Genomic DNA, 19,272 nt, shown 5'->3' on the forward strand with positions numbered 1-19,272 from the left:
TCATGACTTTTAACTACTTGAGTCTGGAATAAAAAATAAAATTTGTTGATTACATCTGATTGATGTGTTAGTTAATACTGATGAGAACTGCAACAAATTACAGGAGATTGCAGATCAATTTAGCAGATTGAGAATATCTATGGTAAATGAATTTCAACACAGTAGTGTCAGGTATTAAAAATGTCTCAAAGTAGTCTAGGAAGAGAACTTCAGAATATTGGTACTAGAAGAGTGAAAGCACTGTAACCAGTAGTGGAGCAAGGGACCAGAATTATTGGAGCAAAGATCTCTCAGCATATTAAAGAGATGGGAGATGCAGATATAAGGATCAAGGCAATGAGGGACTTGAAAGAAAAATAAAGATTGTAAGGTGGCTAATGTAACCCCACTTTTTAAAAATGGAGGGAGAGAGAAACCGGAACATTATAGACTGGTTAGTCTGACATCAGTGGTGGGGAAAATGCTAGAGTCAGTTATCAAAGATGTGATAACAGCACATTTGGAAAGAGGTGAAATCATCGGACAAAGTCAGCATGGATTTGTGAAAGGAAAATCATGTCTGACGAATCTTATAGAATTTTTTGAAGATGTAACTAGTAGAGTGGATGTGGTATATTTAGATTTTCAAAAGGCTTTTGACAAGGTCCCACACAGGAGATTAGTGTGCAAACTTAAAGCACACGGTATTGGGGGTATGGTATTGATGTGGATAGAGAATTGGTTGGCAGACAGAAAGCAAAGAGTGGGAGTAAATGGGACCTTTTCAGAATGGCAGGCAATGACTAATGGGATACCGCAAGGCTCAGTGCTGGGACCCCAGTTGTTTACAATATATATTAATGATTTAGACGAGGGAATTAAATGCAGAATCTCCAAGTTTGCGGATAACACGAAGCTGGGTGGCAGTGTTAGCTGTGAGGAGGATGCTAAGAGGATGCAGGGTGACTTATTCATGGCAGATGCAATTTAATGTGGATAAATGCGAGGTTATCCACTTTGGTTGCAAGAACAGGAAAACAGATTATTATCTGAACGGTGGCCAATTAGGAAAAGGGGAGATGCAACGAGACCTGGGTGTCATTATACACCAGTCATTGAAGGTGGGCATGCAGGTACAGCTGGCAGTGAAAAAGGCAAATGGTATATTGGCATTCATAGCAAAAGGATTTGAGTACAGGAGCAGGGATGTTCTACTGCAGTTGTACAAGGCCTTGGTGAGACCGCACCTAGAGTATTGTGTGCAGTTTTGGTCCCCTAATCTGAGGAAAGACATTCTTGCCATAGAGGGAGTACAGAGAAGGTTCACCAGATTGATTCCTGGGATGACAGGACTTTCATATGAAGAAAGACTGGATCGACTAGGCTTATACTCACTGGAATTTAGAAGATTGAGGGGGGATCTTATTGAAACGTATAAAATTCTAAAGGGATTGGACAGGTTCGATGCAGGAAGATTGTTTCCGATGTTGGGGAAGTCGAGAACGAGGGGTCACAGTTTAAGGATAAAGGGGAAGCCTTTTAGGACCGAGATGAGGAAAAACTTCTTCACACAGAGAGTGGTGAATCTGTGGAATTCTCTGCCACAGGAAACAGTTGAGGCCGGTTCATTGGCTATTATTTAAGAGGAAGTTAGATATGGCCCTTGTGGCTAAAGGGATCGGGGGTATGGAGAGAACGCAGGTACAGGGTTCCGAATTGGATGATCAGCCATGATCATACTGAATGGTGGTGCAGGCTCGAAGGGCCGAATGGCCTACTCCTGTACCTATTTTCTACATTTCTATGTTTCTATTTCAAAACTGAAGTTTTACATCTATCAAGATGACATGATCAGCTATCATAAGGTGAATGGAGTTTCTTATGATTTAAGACAAGCATTAATTAAGGAGGGGAAGGGAATGGAAGAGAGTGGAATAATTGAGGCAAGAAAATAAGAGCAGATTTGAAAGCAGAATGAACCTGGTATGGACTGATAAGATTAAAATATCTGGCTTCTGTGCTTTGTAATTCTGTGTTGGTATTCTAAAATACAAGAGAAGTACATGCATTTTCAGGAAGAGTATTGAAGAAAGAAACATGTGAATTTGATAAGTATTTTGAATAACATGAAGCTCTAAATTTTTGGTTTTGGGTTGCATTGTTTTTGCAATTGAGGTTCAAATTGCTCATTATCTACCATACACTGCCATCTAATGGCTTTGTGTGTGAATAACCGTTATTCTGATTCAGAATAATGACTCAGAAGAATTACCCCATTCTCTCACCACCCTACCAGGGAAAGTGTTCCTCTTGTCCTCACCTACCACCCCACCAGTCTCCGCGTCCAGCACATAATTCTTCAAAACTTCCACCACCTCCAACAGGGTCCCGCCACCAAGCACATGTTCTCCCCCGCCCCCCCTTCTGCTTTTCACAAGGATTGCTCCCTGCACAACTCCCTTTTCCATTTGTCCCTCCCTACTGATCTCCCTCCTGGCGCTTATTCTTGCAAGCAGAACAAGTGCTACACCTTCTCCCTCACTACCATTCACGGCCCCAAGCAGTCCTTCCAGGTGAGGCAACACCTAACCTGTGAGTCTGTTGGGGTCATTTACTGTGTTCGGTGCTCCCAGTGTGGCCTTCTGTATATTGGTGAGACCCAACATAGATTGGGGTACCACTTCACTGAGCATCTACGCTTCGTCCACCAGAACAAGTGGGATTTCCCAGTGGCCACCCAATTAATTTAATTCTACTTCCCATTCCAGTTCTGATATGTCCATTCATGGCCTCCTCCACTGTCCTCATGAGGCTACACTTAGGCTGGAGGAACAAAACCTAGTATTTGGTTTGGGTAGCCTCGAAACCTGATGGGATGAACATCGATTGCTCAAACTTCCCTCGGGATCAATAAAGTATGTCTGTCTGTCTGTCTTCCGATAACGCCCTCCCCCCCACCCGCCCTTCACCGTTTCCCATCCCCTTTTCCCTTCCTCACTTTATTTCCTTGCCTGCCCATCACCTCCCTCTGATGCTCCTCCCCCCCACACACTTTTTCTTTCTTCCATGACCTTCTGTCTCTTTCAACAATCAACTTCCCAGCTCTTTACTTCATCCCTCTCCTTCAGGTTTCACCCATCACCTGGTGTTTCTTTCTCACCCAACCTTTTAAATCTACTCCTCAACTTTTTTTTCCTCCAGTCCTGCCGAACGGTTTCGGTCTGAAACATCGACTGTATTCTTTTCCATGGATGCTGCCTGGCCTGCTGAGTTCCTCCAGCATTTTGTGTGTGCTTTTCTGATTCAGTAATAAGTCTAACAAAAAATATTTTAGAAATTCTTTTCACTCCATAATTCTAATATTGAATATTTCTAACATTTAAAACTGAAATTTTGTAACCATCCTATATTATTGCATTGAAAAGCCCAAAGCAAAACAGTGCCAACGTCAAAAAGCTAAGCACAGTACATCATTCATAAGCTCCATTTCATTATTCTGTCAGGTCCTTTAAGTGCAAAGCTGTTGCTTTACTTGATCCCAGTATGTGTTTATTTCTGTGCGTTGATAGTCGACAACTTCTAGGCAGCTCACTGTTCACCTATTCACTAACTGTGCTTTTCAATTTGGCACATCTTCCAGTAGCAACTTTCTTGGTGAAGCAGACTTAAAACTTGTTGCATAGTGCAATGACCTCTGGACATAAAACACATCATTTGACAAGATCAGAACAAGCCTCAGCCACACACTTGCTGAATTAGCTTTTCTTAGGCTTATCTAGCCCAAAATTAACTTAAATTAGCAAAATTATGGTATTAATAATGTAACAAGAGTTCAATTCCGTAATTTGTTTCCACTTTATATTTACTGCTTTTGATTCTACGTTTCTTAATGTTTGGTAGGATTAAAATCTATCACAGTCTGCAAGTTGAGCTCAATGATTCTGGTTACCGTGGTAAAGGGCCAGAAACAGAAAGAATGGCAACAGAAAAAGTGAATGAATCATTGCCATTCCCTCTGTTAATTGCCAATATTTGATTCTAGAATGCATTTGATGTTTAATATTTTTGTGGAACTTGAGATGAGCATTATAATACTGAACTACCAGTATTTGCAATCAAGAATGATTTAAATAAAAAAAAATCCTTCCAAAAGGTTGCATCTAGACAGACACTCACATTTAATGCAAATTTGATAGAAGTAAAAAGTTGCAGTACATAGCTCAATAAGTGACCTCAATCTAGTTTTTTCAGCTTGATTCAAGCTGCCGATCAGGTAGTTTTCAATTGCTTTCCCCCCGCCCCCCCCCCCCCCCGGATTTGGCACTTGTATATTGATTGGAATTGACAAAGTGTGCTGAAGAGCCTGTTTTTATGCTGTCACAGAGATTCTACAACTTTAAGCTTGTAAGACTTGCTCAAAATTTAGTATTTAATAAACCACTACAATAAATAAAATTTTTACCACTTCGCATTTTACTGGTTAAGTTGAACTAATCTTCTACTGAATGTCTTCATTGTAGCTTTTTAAATCTGACAAACCAATTAAAATACATTATTAATTTTTCTTGTTTATGGAAAAGTTTTATGGAAAATTTTAATCAGCTTTATAAAAGTGCATAAAGGCAAAATGGAGAGGATCTCTGGGAAGTATAGTGCTGGAGAATGGAACTATGCTTGATAATGAATTGCTCTGTAGCTAAGGAATTATATTTACATATCTGCAGGAAAAGGAAGGCTTGATATAATTTTGACTAAAATTGGTTTCCACCTCTCAGAGATGAAGAATTGTAAAAATAATTATGAAGAATTCTCAGGAAACCATGAGTTATGATCTTAATCTTATCTACTTGAAATACTGGACAAACTTTTTTTTGTAAGTTTGCAAATTGTGGTGAACAACGTGTGCCTGTCTGGACACGCCCCCTGCTGACTGCTCCTGTGGCTCCTCCCACAGGCCCCTGTATAAAGGCGATCAAGGCCTGAGCCCAGCCTCTCAGTCTCCAGGATGTAGTATGGTGGTCACTCACTGCTGGTTCCTTCTTCCAGTCAATAAAAGCCGATATCTTGCCTTTACGTCTCAGAGTGAGTTATTCATGGTGCATCACAAATGCATATCAATAGGCAAGAACTTTATAGAAAATATAGAACATTTACATGAATGCTACCAGAAAAGAAAAACTAACAGCAGAAAGATAAAACAGAAGAGATTTTTCTTCCAGAAAAAGTAAGAGTCTGGATAAAGGTTTGATATGTAAAGAGGTTTGGTAGTGTAAGCACAGATTATAATTCTGGTTTTGGAGGAATCAAATCCTGGGGCAATAATATTAGATAAAAGCACTTGGAAGAAGTCTTTTTATCCAGAGTATATGGACTGCCTTGATACCAAAGCAGCATTTGACCAAATGTGGCAACAAGGAGTCTTGATAAATTTTCTTAAAAAGAAAACGTCCCAATGGTTGGAATCATGCCTTGCACAAAGGAAGATGTTTCTGGGTTTTTAAAAGTTGCTCATCCTGGCCTCGTAACATTACCACAACTTTTCCTCAGGTCATTACCCTAGGCCCAATGATCTTCAGCTATTTCAATAACATGTTACAAGGTATCTTGTACAATAAATTATATTTGAAATGTAGATTGTTTTAAAATTCTCTTAGTAATATTGATTGAAGAATAAATATTATTTGGAACACCAGTTAGAAACTGTGAATACTTCTGTGTGGTTAAGCCTGTGTGTTCATCCTCAAGAGTAAACTGAGCTTCAGATTAATATATTATCCATGACAGTGTATTCAAATGTAAACAAGTGTACATTTCAAAAGTGCATTTGGAATATTTCATTTCTTAAAGATGCTTTATAAATATTTTCCTTTACTTTGTCTTTCACACAGTTAGGTCCATCTGCAAAAGGTAATGAAGTAGCTGTGGGGGTTATCAGTGAAGTGTTTATATTTTCAATTTAACAGAAATCTATGCACAAGTTATTAGAGGAGGAGGAGGAATAGCTTGTTTTACTTATGTAATTTAGAAGTTATTATACGTAGCTTTGATGTTGGTGCCTTGAAATTGAACACAGAAGCAATGCCACAATTTGGACGTGTTCATTTCTGACTCATGGGCTTATTTAAATCATGTTGCACCACACCAACTAATTTTAGAAACAAGCCATGGATTGTAAATATATAATGAGTATGCAAAAACCAAGGCTTGCTATATAAGATTTTCAGTGAGGTTCAAAATTGAATTCTGTAAGTAAGTTGTTGCTTGTTGGTGGATTTACTTCAGAAAAAAGCATTAAGGTACTTGGTGTTAAAGCAGTAATAATACAAGGAAGTATCAAATGAATACAATATCCAGAGTTTTGGGGAAGTTGTACTTTGATTCATTATATAGTGAAAATACTGTACGTAATTTATGCATAGTCCAACGGTTTAATGTTACTAGTGTCTTAATAAGGCATGGCATCAGGTTTAAATTCAGACGAGAAAACATACTGTACCCTTCAGCCAATCAATCGATGCCAGTCCACATAGAACGCCACTTGGAAGAAGCACTGAGAATGACCAAGATTGTTGAACATAACCTTGGTTAGGGACTTCAGTATCTCTGAGTCTCTCAGTAGCACCACTACTGACCAAGGTAGCTGACTGTTTATGGATATTGCTGCTAGACTGCTTCCTTTGCTTCCTGTTGCAGACCCAATGATCTATGTGATGAAAATCTGCATAATCTTGTCTTTACCAGTCTCTGTCACAGATGCATCTGTCCGTGACGGTAGCAGTAGGAGTGACCACCTCACAGTCTGCATCAAATTATCAATTCATAGTTATATAGTATGAAGACAGCCCAACCCCTCTATGATGACCAAGGTGGCTATCTAAGCTAATCTCAGTTTCCTGTGTTTGGCCTATCTCCATCTCACCTCTTTCCTCTCCATGTACCTGTCCAAATGTTTTATTAAATGTAATAATCATTCCTGCCTCTACTACCTCTGGCAGCTCATTCCATGTGCCCAACACCCCCTGATTTGGATTTCCCAAAAATGGGGATAGTAGTTGGAACTGTGACTATCTTCCCTGTCTGTGCCCCTTCTAATTTAATGAACCTCAAGATGGTTGCTTCAATCTCTTCCAATCTAGAGAGATTAGCCCTAGTCTATCCAATGTCTCCTTAGAATTCCAGCCCTCTATTACTTTAAACAGCTTGTGAAGCTTATCTGTACCCTCTCTAGCTTAATCACATTCTTTATGAAGCATGTCAACTCAAACTGTACCCAATGCTTCCAAGTATTGCAGTCAAGCCATGATGTTCAATTATAATATTACATACCACTTCTTGTACCCAGTACCATGGCTAATGAAGGAAAGCATGCCAAATTCTTTCAAGTATGTCAGTTGCTGAGTCAGATAATGAAGCAATTCACAAACAACTGCCGTAGTTTGATGAATATTCTCTCCTGGCGAGTAGGCCTCTTGATTATTTGCTACCCTTGCTTTCTAAACACAGCAACTACCGCTTGTAAGTTTGCAAACAATTGTAAGTACAGAAACTAACAGTTGTTTGGCTTCTGGCTATAAATACAGATCTTAAAATGTAAATAGCAAGCAGTAATCAGCTTGAAGTTAAAATAATTATCTGTAGAACAGCTTTGCAAGCAAGCTCTAGATAGTAGATGCTCTGTGCAAAGTAAGATTTAGCTCACTGCACATGGTTTATTGCTACTTGAATGCAGCATAAGACAATGGGTTGTTTAATTTAGCTTGCTTCAAGCAAACTAGCTTGACTCTAAGTTGCTTAGATCAAGGAAGCTTGTAGAATCAGATGGATGTTATAACTTGACATCAAATATTTGATATGTTTATAGTTGAAAGAGTTTTGCACTTAAGGAAGTTAACCTGAAATTTTAATCGTGCACTGTGAACATTAAGGTGAGATCTCTGTCTTCAAAATGCTTTTGGACTATTCGTGTTAAAAGAGTATCTGAGGAAATATATGCATGTGAAGTCACCCAAGTAGTAGAAAAAGGGTACAAATGTAGAGAGTAGTTCAGGTTTGTTGAGAGTAGTTGAAGAAAATTAAGAATAGTGATAAGAGCATAACAAACTTCAAAGTAAAACATATTATCATGTTACGGATTCAAGCAACAATAAATATATGAGTTAGGCAGGGGTTTTTATAACAAATAACAAGTTTATTAAACACTGAAAACAAACCCCCCAAAAGTAAGCAAACCACTCACGTAACCGGAAATCAGGTGCTGTGTGGCAGCTTAAACAGTTCTTAAAGCAATGAAGCTTAAACAGTTCTTAAAGCGATGTTGCAAAAACAGTTCTTCAAAGTAGTAGTGCAAAAGTTCAAAATGCTCACAGTCCATTTAAGGGAGAGACTTTTTTAAGACGATTTAAATTCTCTTTCACGTCGTGTTGCTTCGGTTCCCAAATCAAACTTTTCCCACAAAGAATTTACATAGAATGACAAATGGAACGGCTTAAAGGCACTGACCTTTCCTTTACAGAACTGTTCCCAATCCTTTCTGCTATTTCACAGGGATTAACATGAGAACAGTCAACAAATTCTTTCCGAATGAGGATCAAACAAGGTTGAACCTGTTTCACTGTCGGAATCGATTTCCCTCGATCTTTTAACTCCCAAACTCCGATCTTCACTCTCCACTGATTCTCAACTAGCAGTATTATAAAGAAACTGCTGGCAATGACCTTTTAAACTTTAGGCATTAGATAAAACTTCATCTTTCAACTAAACTGTGTCATAACATTTAATCACGCAGTGGCATGAAGTCAACATGGCAAATTCAGCCACGAACTGCCCCTCCTCACAGGGAGGGGTCCTCCTTTTATACCCTGTTTTAAAAAAAACCCTGTCACATGACCTCTACTGGCAGGAAAATGACGTCACTCCACCATCACAAGACCATTACCTCAAGTCCAGTATAGCTTCAACCCCAGTCATGGGACAAGGGTACCACTGTCAAGTGTCACGGGTACATAACAATCAAAATACATACATCACCATGTACAACCCTGAGATTTATTTTTCTGTGGGCATACTCAGCAAATCTATAGAAGTGTAACTATAACAGGATCAGTGAAAGATCAACCAGAGTGCAGAAAGCGATAAAATGAGCAATTTCAAATATAAATAAATACTTATATGTAAAAAACACCCGGCTATGGATTCTGCATTATTGGTATGTCCTTTTTTTTTACTTTATAAAATTAATATCTCTGTTTTGGAAATTCATTGAGTTTTAGAAAATGGTTTGTAATTTGAAAATGTTTAAGATAGAAATCCTCTGAGTTTTAAATCTGTCTTAAGAGCATTGTTTGGATTTAAATGCATCTCACTGAAAATAAATGAATGGTGTTTAAACTACTTTGTTAGCGAGCAGTATCTTCTTGGTAGGGAAGGCAGTGACACACTGCTCAAATAGTGGTGAGAATAAACAGGGAAGTAAATTTGTCTTTGAAGATTGGGCAGCTACAGTATAATTTCCCTTTAGTGAAGGTACTCGTGGCTATTTATATCTAATAGGGCTTATGGTCTTTGTTTCAGTTTAGGATTTCAGTCAGCAAACCCAATGCCATCATAGCAGGACCTGGACAACATCCAGGTCTGTGCTTATAGTTGGCAAGTAACATTGATGCCACACAAATTCCAGGCAATATCCAGCAAGAGAAAATCCAGCTATTCTCCCCAGGTATTCAGTGACATTATCTCCCACTGTCAATATACTGGGGGTTACCACTGATCAGAAATTGAAATGAAATAGACAGACAGACATACTTCATTGATCCCGAGGGAAATTGGATTTTGTTACAGCCACACCAACCAAGAATAGTGAAGAAATATAGCAATATAAAACCATAAATAATTAAATAATAATAAGTTAATCATGCCAAGTGGAAATAAGTCCAGGACCAGCCTATTGGCTCAGGGTGTCTGACACTCCGAGGGAGGAATTGTAAAGTTTGATGGTCACAGGTAGGAATGACTTCCTTTGACTTTAAGTTCCCTGGCCCCCACCGTCTTATTTTCACCATGGGCGTCCATTCCCTATATACCTCCATCCCCCACCGAGATGGTCTCAAAGCTCTTCACTTTTTTTTGGATTTCAGACCTAACCAATTCTCCTCTACCACCACTCTCCTCCGTCTAGCGGAATTAGTTCTTACTCTCAATAATTTATCCTTTGACTCCTCCCACTTCCTCCAAACCAAGGGTGTAGCCATGGGCACCCGTATGGGTCCCAGTTATGCCTGCCTTTTTGTTGGCTTTGTGGCGGGTCCATGTTCCAAGTCTATACCGGTTTTTCCTTCGCTACATCGACAACTGCATTGGCGCTGCCTCTTGCACGCATGCTGAGCTCGTTGACTTCATTAACTTTGCCTCCAACTTTCAACCTGCCCTCAAATTTACCTGGTGCATTTCCGACATCTCTCTCCCCTTTCTTGATCTTTCTGTCGCCATCTCTGGAGACGGTCTATCTACTGATATCTACTATAAGCCTTCAGACTCTCACAGCTACCTGGACTATTCCTCTTCCCACCCTGTCTCTTGCAGAAAGGCTATCCCGTTCTCACAATTCCTCCGTCTCCACCGCATCTGCTCTCAGGATGAGGCTTTTCATTCCAGGACGAAGGAGATTTCTTCCTTTTTTAAACAAAGGGGCTTCCCTTCGTCCACCATCAACTCTGCTCTCAAACGCATCTCTCCCATTTCCTGCACATCTGCCCTCACCCCATCCACCCGCCACCCCACTCAGGATAGTGTTCCCCTTGTCCTTACCTACAACCCCACCAGCCTCTAGGTCCAACGTATAATTCTCCGTAACTTCTGCCACCTGTAAAGTATTCCCACTACCAAGCACATCTTTCCCTCCCCCCCCCTTCTGCTTTCCACAGAGATCGCTCCCTACGTGACGCCCTTGTCCACTCGTCCTCCCCCCCCCCCCCCCCATCCCTTCTCACCGATCTCCCTCCTGGCACTTATCCTTGTAAGCGGAACAAGTGCTACACCTGCCCTTACACTTCCTCCCTCACCACCATTCAGGGCCCCAGACAGTCCTTCCAGGTGAGGCGACACTTCACCTGTGAGTCGGCTGGTGTGGATGTGTCCACATCCGGTGCTCCCGATGTGGCCTTTTATATATTTGTGAGACCCGACGCAGACTGGGAGACCGTTTCGCTGAACACCTACGCTCGGTCCACCAGAAAAAGCTGGATCTCCCAGTGGCCACACATTTTAATTCCACGTCCCATTCCCCTTCTGATATGTCTATCCATGGCCTCCTCTCTATTGTCAAAATGAATCCAAACTCAGGTTGGAGGAACAACACCTTATATACCGGCTGGGTAGCCTCCAACCTAGTGGCATGTACATTGACTTCTCTAACTCCTGTTAATGCCCCTCCTCCCCTTCTTACCCCATCCCTGACGTATTTAGTTGTTTGCCTGTTCTCCATCTCCCTCTGGTGCTCCCCCCCCCTTTCTCCTGAGGCCTCCCGTCCCATGATCCTTTCCCTTCTCCAGCTCTGCATCACTTTCACCAATCACCTTTCCAGCTCTTAGCTTCATCCCACCCCCTCCGGTCTTCTCCATCATTTCGCATTTCCCCCTCCCCCCACTACTTTCAAATCTCTTACTATCTTTCCTTTCAGTTAGTCCTGACGAAGGGTCTCGGCCCGAAACGTCGACAGCGCTTCTCCGTATAGATGCTGCCTGGCCTGCTGTGTTCCACCAGCATTTTGTGTGTGTTGTTGACTTCCTACGATGCTCAGTGTTACATCTCGGTGGAACGAGTCTCTGGCTGAATGTACTCCTGTGCCTAACCAGTACATTATGGAGTGGATGGGAGACATTGTCCAAGATGGCATGCAACTTGGACAGCATCCTCTTTTCAGACACCACCGTCAGAGAGTCCAGTTCCACCCCCACAACATCACTGGCATTACGAATGAGTTTGTTGATTCTGTTTGTGTCTGCTACCCTCAGCCTGCTGCCCCAGCACACAACAGCAAACATGATAGCACTGGCCACCACAGCCTCATAGAACATCCTCAGCATCATCCAGCAGATGTTAAAGGACCTCAGTCTCCTCAGGAAATAGAGACGGCTCTGACCCTTCTTGTAGACAGCTTCAGTGTTTTTTGACCAGTCCAGTTTATTGGTCTTATAAACAACATAGCTAGGAACAGGAATCCTGCAGTGAATAACTTACTTAACTCTACAGAGCCTGTCTACAGTGCTGAAGATAGGAGTGTGATGGAATGATCTCTACATGTTCTGATTAATGCAGCTTCACTGATGCTATAAAAGCTTGACACCATACAGGATTTAGCAGTCTTCTTGATAGGCACCCAACACAGCTGTTTACTCGCTCTTCCACTGACACACTACGACAGCCAGCTGCTTGTCAATAGGATGCACTGCAGTACAACTCTACAAGACTCCTTCGATAGCATCTTCCAAGCCCAGCACCTCTAATAGAAAGATGAGGACAGCAACAACATGGGAATACCACCATCTTGAAATTGTTCTCCAAGTCACATACCATCCTGACTTGGGCATATATTGTCATCCCTTCACTGTCCTGTGGTCAAAATTCTGGAACACTCCCCCTAACAATATTGTTGGTATACCAGCCACTCAAGGACTGTATTGACCCAAGAAGGCTCACCACCACCTCAAGGTCAAACAGAAAGAGCAGCATGCTGGCTCAGCCCACAAAGTCCTTAGCCCTTGAATAAGTTAAGACAAAAATAGAAGCTAAGTGAAATGTGATGGTTTGCCAAGCACATTTCATAAGTTAAAGAGAAATTTGCAGGGCAAAGGGCACAGCAGTGTTCGATGAGGGAATCAGGGAATATGGAGTTAATATGCAGTAACTTGCACTATGGTTAAAGATCTCCCATTATATTTTTGAATGATGGAATAGGTATAAAGGGCCAGCTATTCTTCCATTCTTTCACAAGAATTTAACTTTGCATGTCAATGGCTGAACCATCACTAAAATCTCCCAATATCATTCAGTTACGTTGCTTGTATCCATCCTCAGTCAGTCACAGTAGCTGATACATACAGCGTCTATTACTAGTTCCAAGTGAACAGAATATGGTTTACAACCAATATGCCCATTCCAATTGTTTGCATCATTTGTGGAAAATAAAACTTCGAGACACAACTTTTAGGCAAAGGTTGAATGTTTCTTCACATGCTGATTGCACAGCCAAAGCATTGTAATTCATAGATTTCTCTAACTTCTGGAAATCTCTCCCCCTCCCCCTTCTCTTTCTTTTCTCCATTCTGGCCTCTCTTTTAGCACCTCTCCTTGCCTTACATCACCTCTCTCTAGTGCCCCTCCTCCTTCCATTTCTCCTGTGGTCTGCTGTCCTCTCCTATTAGATTCCTTCTTCAGCCCTTTACCTCTTCCACGTATCGCCTCCCAGTTTCTCACTTCATCACCCCCATCCCCACCCACCACTTTCTTCCTCACATGGCCTCACCTATCACCTTCCAACTTCTATTCCTTCCCTGCCCCCACTTTCTTTTTCTGGCTTCTCTCCCCTTCCCTTCCAGTCTTAGTAAAGGGTCTTGTAATAAAACATCAGCTGTTTATTTCTCTCTATAATTGATGCCTGAACTGCTGAGTTTCTCCAGCATTTTGTGTGTGTTCCTCTGGATTTCCATCTGCTGAATCTCTTGTGTTTATGTTGTAATTCATCTGTACTTCAGCTGTTTTTACTGTGTATTTATAGGGTTCATTTTAATTTCAGTTGTTCAGCAGTGTGATTTTTAACTTTAAAAAAGCTACTAATTTTAACTAGTTTAATTTATTGCTGATTCTGTTGTCCATGCAGCAGATTTTCCTCTATCTTGGTCTCTCTGGACTTGGAAAAGTGCATTAACCATGAAAATTTGCTTTTTGTTTTGCCCTTCTGCTTAAAGCCAAGTTGTGTATTTTATTTTTGTTTTGTTTTCATTATTCCTTATGGTTTGACCTATTTGCTTTTAAAACTAGGGAAATTTGAAGTTTATGATGGATGGTGACTCTATTCTCATCGAAAGCACTAAGTTGGTGTCAGTGATTGCAGGACTGCTGTCAACAAAAGCTGATGCAGTAGAAAAGGCTTTGTTGTATCGCACTGTAGCTACAGGACGTGATGTGATTGACAAGCAACACACAGAGCAAGAAGCCAGCTATGGACGGGATGCATTTGCCAAGGTAATTAATTAAAAGTAAGCTTTGGTTACAATAAAGATTTGAAGATTGCTCAAAACTCGAATCTGATAGACTGATTGCCAGAAGTAGTTACATGTTGCAACCTTTTATTTGTTACTCCAGCATGAAGTCTGGTTTACTGCAATGTCTATTTCTATATTAATATCCATAAAAGCTTGTATTCACATAACATCATGTACTTGTATGCTTGTAGGGCATTAAAGTCTACCTGAATCAGAAATTAATACACTAAGCACCACTGTAATAGGAAGAGATTTTGATGCTTAGAATGAAGCATTGATGCCAGGCATGTTGGTTCAAGTTTGTGGTGATGAAGTTATGGAGTTGTACAATGCAGAAGCAAGTCCTTTGGTCCACTTTATCAATGCTGCCCATTGTACCTAACAGCACTAATCTAACTTGCCCATATTAAGTATATGTCTTTCTTTGCCTTGGCATTTTAAGTACTTGTCTAGATGCTTCATGAAGGTTGTGAGGGTATCTGACTTCATCACCTCTTCAGACAATACATTCCAGACTCCAGTCACCCATATGGAAAAACAGATCCTTTTTTCAGATCCCCTCTAATCCTCATCTTAAACTTGTACATGTTTGTCATGGGTAATAAAAAACATATTGCTATCTACCCTATTTATCACACTCATAATTTTATACAACTCTGAGGGGTGGAACAATACAGAATTTTGTACTTTTGAGATCTCTTCTGGGGCAAGGGTGATCTACACAAGAGGGTCAGGTTGTACCAGGACTGGAGAGGGGTCATTATCCCAGACGCAGATTTGCTAATGCTACTAAGGCAGGTTTTAAATTAGATTGCCAGTGGGTGTGATCCTAATTAATGGAGGCGAATGAATGGTTGGGAATTAAGAAAAAAGTCAGTGACAGCAAGTTGAATAAAGATGGGCAGGAGCACAACAGGGAGTGGAGTGTGGAAAGTCTACTGGATTAAACTGCATTTCAATGCAAGAGGTCTGACAGATAAGGTGGGTGAACTCAGGCTGTGTAAAGCTCTATGGAAATAGTACATTATAGCCAAAATGGAAACATGGCTAAGGAAGGAACAGAACAGAATGTTCCAGGTATAGAAATTTTAGGTGGGATAGAGGTGGTAGAAAGGGATGAAGGGGAGTTGTATTTTTAATTAAGTGGAGCGTTATGGCAGAGATGAAATTACTGAAGGATCATCCAGTGAGGTTTCATGGGTAGAAATGGGGAGCAAGAGTATGATCACATTGTTGGGGTTTTACTATAGGTCTCCAAATATTCGACAGGAATTGGAAGAGGCTGTGGGGAATGCAAGAAAGGGTCATTGTGGTCGGAGAATTTAACTGAACTGGAATAGACTGATACTGTCATACTGCTAAGGGCTTAGATGGGGTGGAATTTGTTAAAGTCGGGAAAACTTTGTCAGGCAATGTATAGACAGCAAAGATTGACCTGCACCTGGGTAATAGAGTAGTCAAATGACTGAGATGACACTGGGGCAGCACTTTGGAACCAATGACTGTAGTTCTATTAGCTTGAAAATAGCTTGGAAAGGGACAGAACTGGTTTGTAGTTTGGATGTGACTAAGAAGGTCAATGAGGGCAGGGTGATAGACACTGTTAAGGTGGACTTCAGCAAGGCCTTTGATAAGGTTCCACATGATAGGCTGCTCTAAAAGGTTAAATTACATGGAAATCAGGATGTGGATGTGCTGGTCAACTGCATACACGGTTGACTTGATGGTAGGAAGCAGAGTGATGATGAAGGAAGGTTGGGTTTTTTTGACTGGAGCCTGTGACTGGTGGGGTGCCCTGTATTGGTGCCCTCCTTTGTCATCTATAACAATGATTTGGATGAGAATGTACAAGGCATGATTAGTAAGCCTACCGATGGCACTGAAATGGGTGGAGAAGGTTATTAAAAATTACTGGTCCTCTTGATCAGCTGAGTAAATGGGTTAAGAAATAGCAAATGGAGTTTAGTTCATTTTAAGTGTGAGGTGTGGCATTTTGGAAAGTCACATCAAGGGAACCTGTAGGGTGCTGTAGTTGTTGTAAAACACTGGGATTTTGGTGTTCATAGTTCCCTGAAAGTTGAGTCACAGATTGACAGTGGTGAAGAAAGCTTATGCAATGCTGGCATTCATCAAGGTATTGAGTATAAAAGTTAGAAGGTCATGGTGCATTGTATAAAATACTAGTGAGGCCACACTTGTATTGTTTTTACCTTTGGTTCCTTGCTATAGGAAAGGCATTATTAAACTGGAAAGAGTGCATTAAAGCATTACAAGGATTACAAAGATGAGGGTAGTGCTGTGGATGTGATCTACATGGATTTTAGTAAGGCATTTGACAAGGTTCCACACAGTAGGCTTATTCAGAAAGTCAGAAGGCATGGGAACCAGGGAAGTTTGGCTAGGTGGATTCAGAATGGGCTTGCCTGCTGAAGGCAGAGGGTCGTGGTGGAGGGAGTACATTCAGATTGGAGGGTTGTGACTAGTGGTGTCCCACAAGGATCTGTTCTCGGACCTCTACTTTTTGTGCTGTTTTATTAACGACCTGGATATGGGGTTAGAAGGGTGGGTTGGCAAGTTTGCAGATGACACAAAGGTTGGTGGTGTTGTAGCTAGTGTAGAGGATTGTCAAAGTTTGCAGAGAGACATTGATAGGATGCAGAAGTGGGCTGAGAAGTGGCAGATGGAGTTCAACACGGAGAAGTGTGAGGTGGTACACTTTGGAAGGACAAGCTCCAAGGCAGAGTATAAAGTAAATGGATACTTGGTAGTGTGGAGGAGCAGAGGGATCTGGAGGTACATGTCCACAGATCCCTGAAAGTTGCCTCACAGGTAGATAGGGTAGTTAAGAAAGCTTATGGGGTGTTAGCTGTCATAAGTCGAGGGATAGCGTTTAAGAGACGCGATGTAATGATGCAGCTCTATAAAACTCTAGTTAGGCCACATTTGGAGTATTGTGTTCAGTTCTGGTTGCCTCACTATAGGAAGGATGTGGAAACATTGGAAAGGGTACAGAGGAGATTTACCAGGATGCTGCCTGCTTTAGAGAGTATGGATTATGATCAGAGATTAAAGGAGCTAGGGCTTTACTCTTTGGAGAGGAGGAGGAGGATGAGAGGAGACATGATAGTGGTGTACAAGATATTAAGAGGAATAGACAGAGTGGACAGCCAGCACCTCTTCCCCAGGGCACCACTACTTAGTACAAGAGGACATGGCTTTAAGGTAAGGGGAGGGAAGTTCCAGGGGGATATTAGAGGAAGGTTTTTCACTCAGAGAGTGGTTGGTGCGTGGAATGCACTGCCTGAGTCAGTGGTGGAGGCAGATACACTAGTGAAGTTTAAGAGACTACTAGACAGGTATATGGAGAAATTTAAGGTAGGGGGTTATATGGGAGGCAGGGCTTGGGGGTCGGCACAACATTGTGGGCCGAAGGGCCTGTACTGTACTGTTCTATGTTCTATATTCCTCCAGGAAGTTCTCAAAGATCTCCGCTTCTTTTTGGATTCCAGACCTAACCAGTTCCCCCTCTACCACCACTATCCTCCATCTAGCGGAATTAGTCCTTAGTCTTAATAATTTCTCCTTTGGCTCCTCCCAGTTCCTCCAAACTAAAGGTGTAGCAATGGGCTAACTGTATGGGTCCCAGCTATGCCTGCCTTGTTGTTAGCATGTTCCAAGCCTATACTGGTATCCATCCCACACTTTTCCTTTGCTACATCGACGACTGCATTGGTGCTGCTTCATGCATGCATGCTGAGTTCATTGACTTCATTAACTTTGCCTCCAGCTTTCACCCTGCCCTCAAATTTACCTGGTCCATTTCCAGCATCTCCCTCCCCTTTCTTGATCTTTCTGTCTCTATCTCTGGAGACAGCTTATCTACTGATGTCTACTATAAGCCTATGGACTCTCACAGCTACCTGGACTATTCCTCTTCCCACCCTGTCTCTTGCAAAAATGCCATCCCCTTCTTGAAATTTCTCCGTCTCTGCTGCATCTGTTCTCAGGGTGAGACTTTTCATTCCAAGACAAAGGAGATGTCTTCCTTTTTTAAAGAAAGGGGCTTCCCTTCCTCCACCATCAAATCTGCTCTCAAACACATCTCTCCCATTTCACGCACATCTACTCTCACTCCATCCTCCCGCCACCCTACTAGGGTTAGGGTTCCCCTTGTCCTTGCCTACCCCCTACCAGCCTCTGAGTCCAATATATAATTCTCCGTAACTTGCGCCACCTCCAACGGGATCCCACCACCGAGTACATCTTTCCCTCCCACTCCCTTCCTCCTTTCTGCAGGGATTGTTCCCTACGCAACTCACTTGTCCATTCAACACCCCCCCCCCCCATCCCTTCCCACCAATCTCCCTCCTGGCACTTATCCTTGTAAGCAGAACAAGTGCTACACCTGCCCTTACACTTCCTCCCTCACCACCATTCAGGGCCCCAGACAGTCCTTCCAGGTGAGGCGACACTTCACCTGTGAGTCGGCTGGTGTGATATAATGTGTCTGGTGCTCCCGGTGCGGCCTTCTGTATATTGGTGAGACCCGACGCAGACTGGGAGACTGTTTCGCTGAACATCTATGTTCTGTTCGCCAGAGAAAGCAAGTCTCCCAGTGGCCACACATTTTAATTCCACATCCCATTCCCATTCTGATATGTCAAACCATGGCCTCCTCTACTGTCAAGATTAAGCCAAACTCAGGTTGGGGGAACAACACCTTATATTCCATCTGGGTAGCCTCCAACCTGATGGTATGAACATTGATTTCTGTAACTTCTGTTAATGTCCCTCCTCCCCTTCTTACCCCATCCCTTATTTATTATTTTTCCCTTTTTTTCTCTCTCTCTCTCTTTTCTCTTTGTCCCTCTCACAATCACTCCTTGCCTGCTCTCCATCTCCCTCTGGTGCTCTCCTCCCCCTCTCTTTCTTCCTAGACCCTCCGTCCCATGATCCTCTCCCTTCTCCAGCTCTGTATCTCTTTTGCCAATCAACTTTCTAGCTCTTAGCTTCATCCCTCCCACTCCTGTCTTCT

At 41.9% G+C, this 19,272-nt stretch overlaps 1 protein-coding gene across 2 annotated transcripts in view; it reads left to right on the plus strand.

The window, feature by feature from the left end:
• Positions 1–19,272, plus strand: part of myo1d (myosin 1D) — a 567,195-nt gene that overhangs the window by 129,256 nt on the left and 418,667 nt on the right. For both annotated transcript variants that reach the window (XM_059955714.1, XM_059955715.1), the window contains exon 8: positions 14,014–14,217. In XM_059955714.1, the coding sequence (XP_059811697.1) occupies positions 14,014–14,217 (204 nt within the window). The remainder of the gene's footprint in view (positions 1–14,013; positions 14,218–19,272) is intronic.

Source organism: Hypanus sabinus, chromosome X1, assembly GCF_030144855.1.
Source record: "Hypanus sabinus isolate sHypSab1 chromosome X1, sHypSab1.hap1, whole genome shotgun sequence".
Taxonomy (NCBI): Eukaryota; Metazoa; Chordata; class Chondrichthyes; order Myliobatiformes; family Dasyatidae; genus Hypanus; species Hypanus sabinus.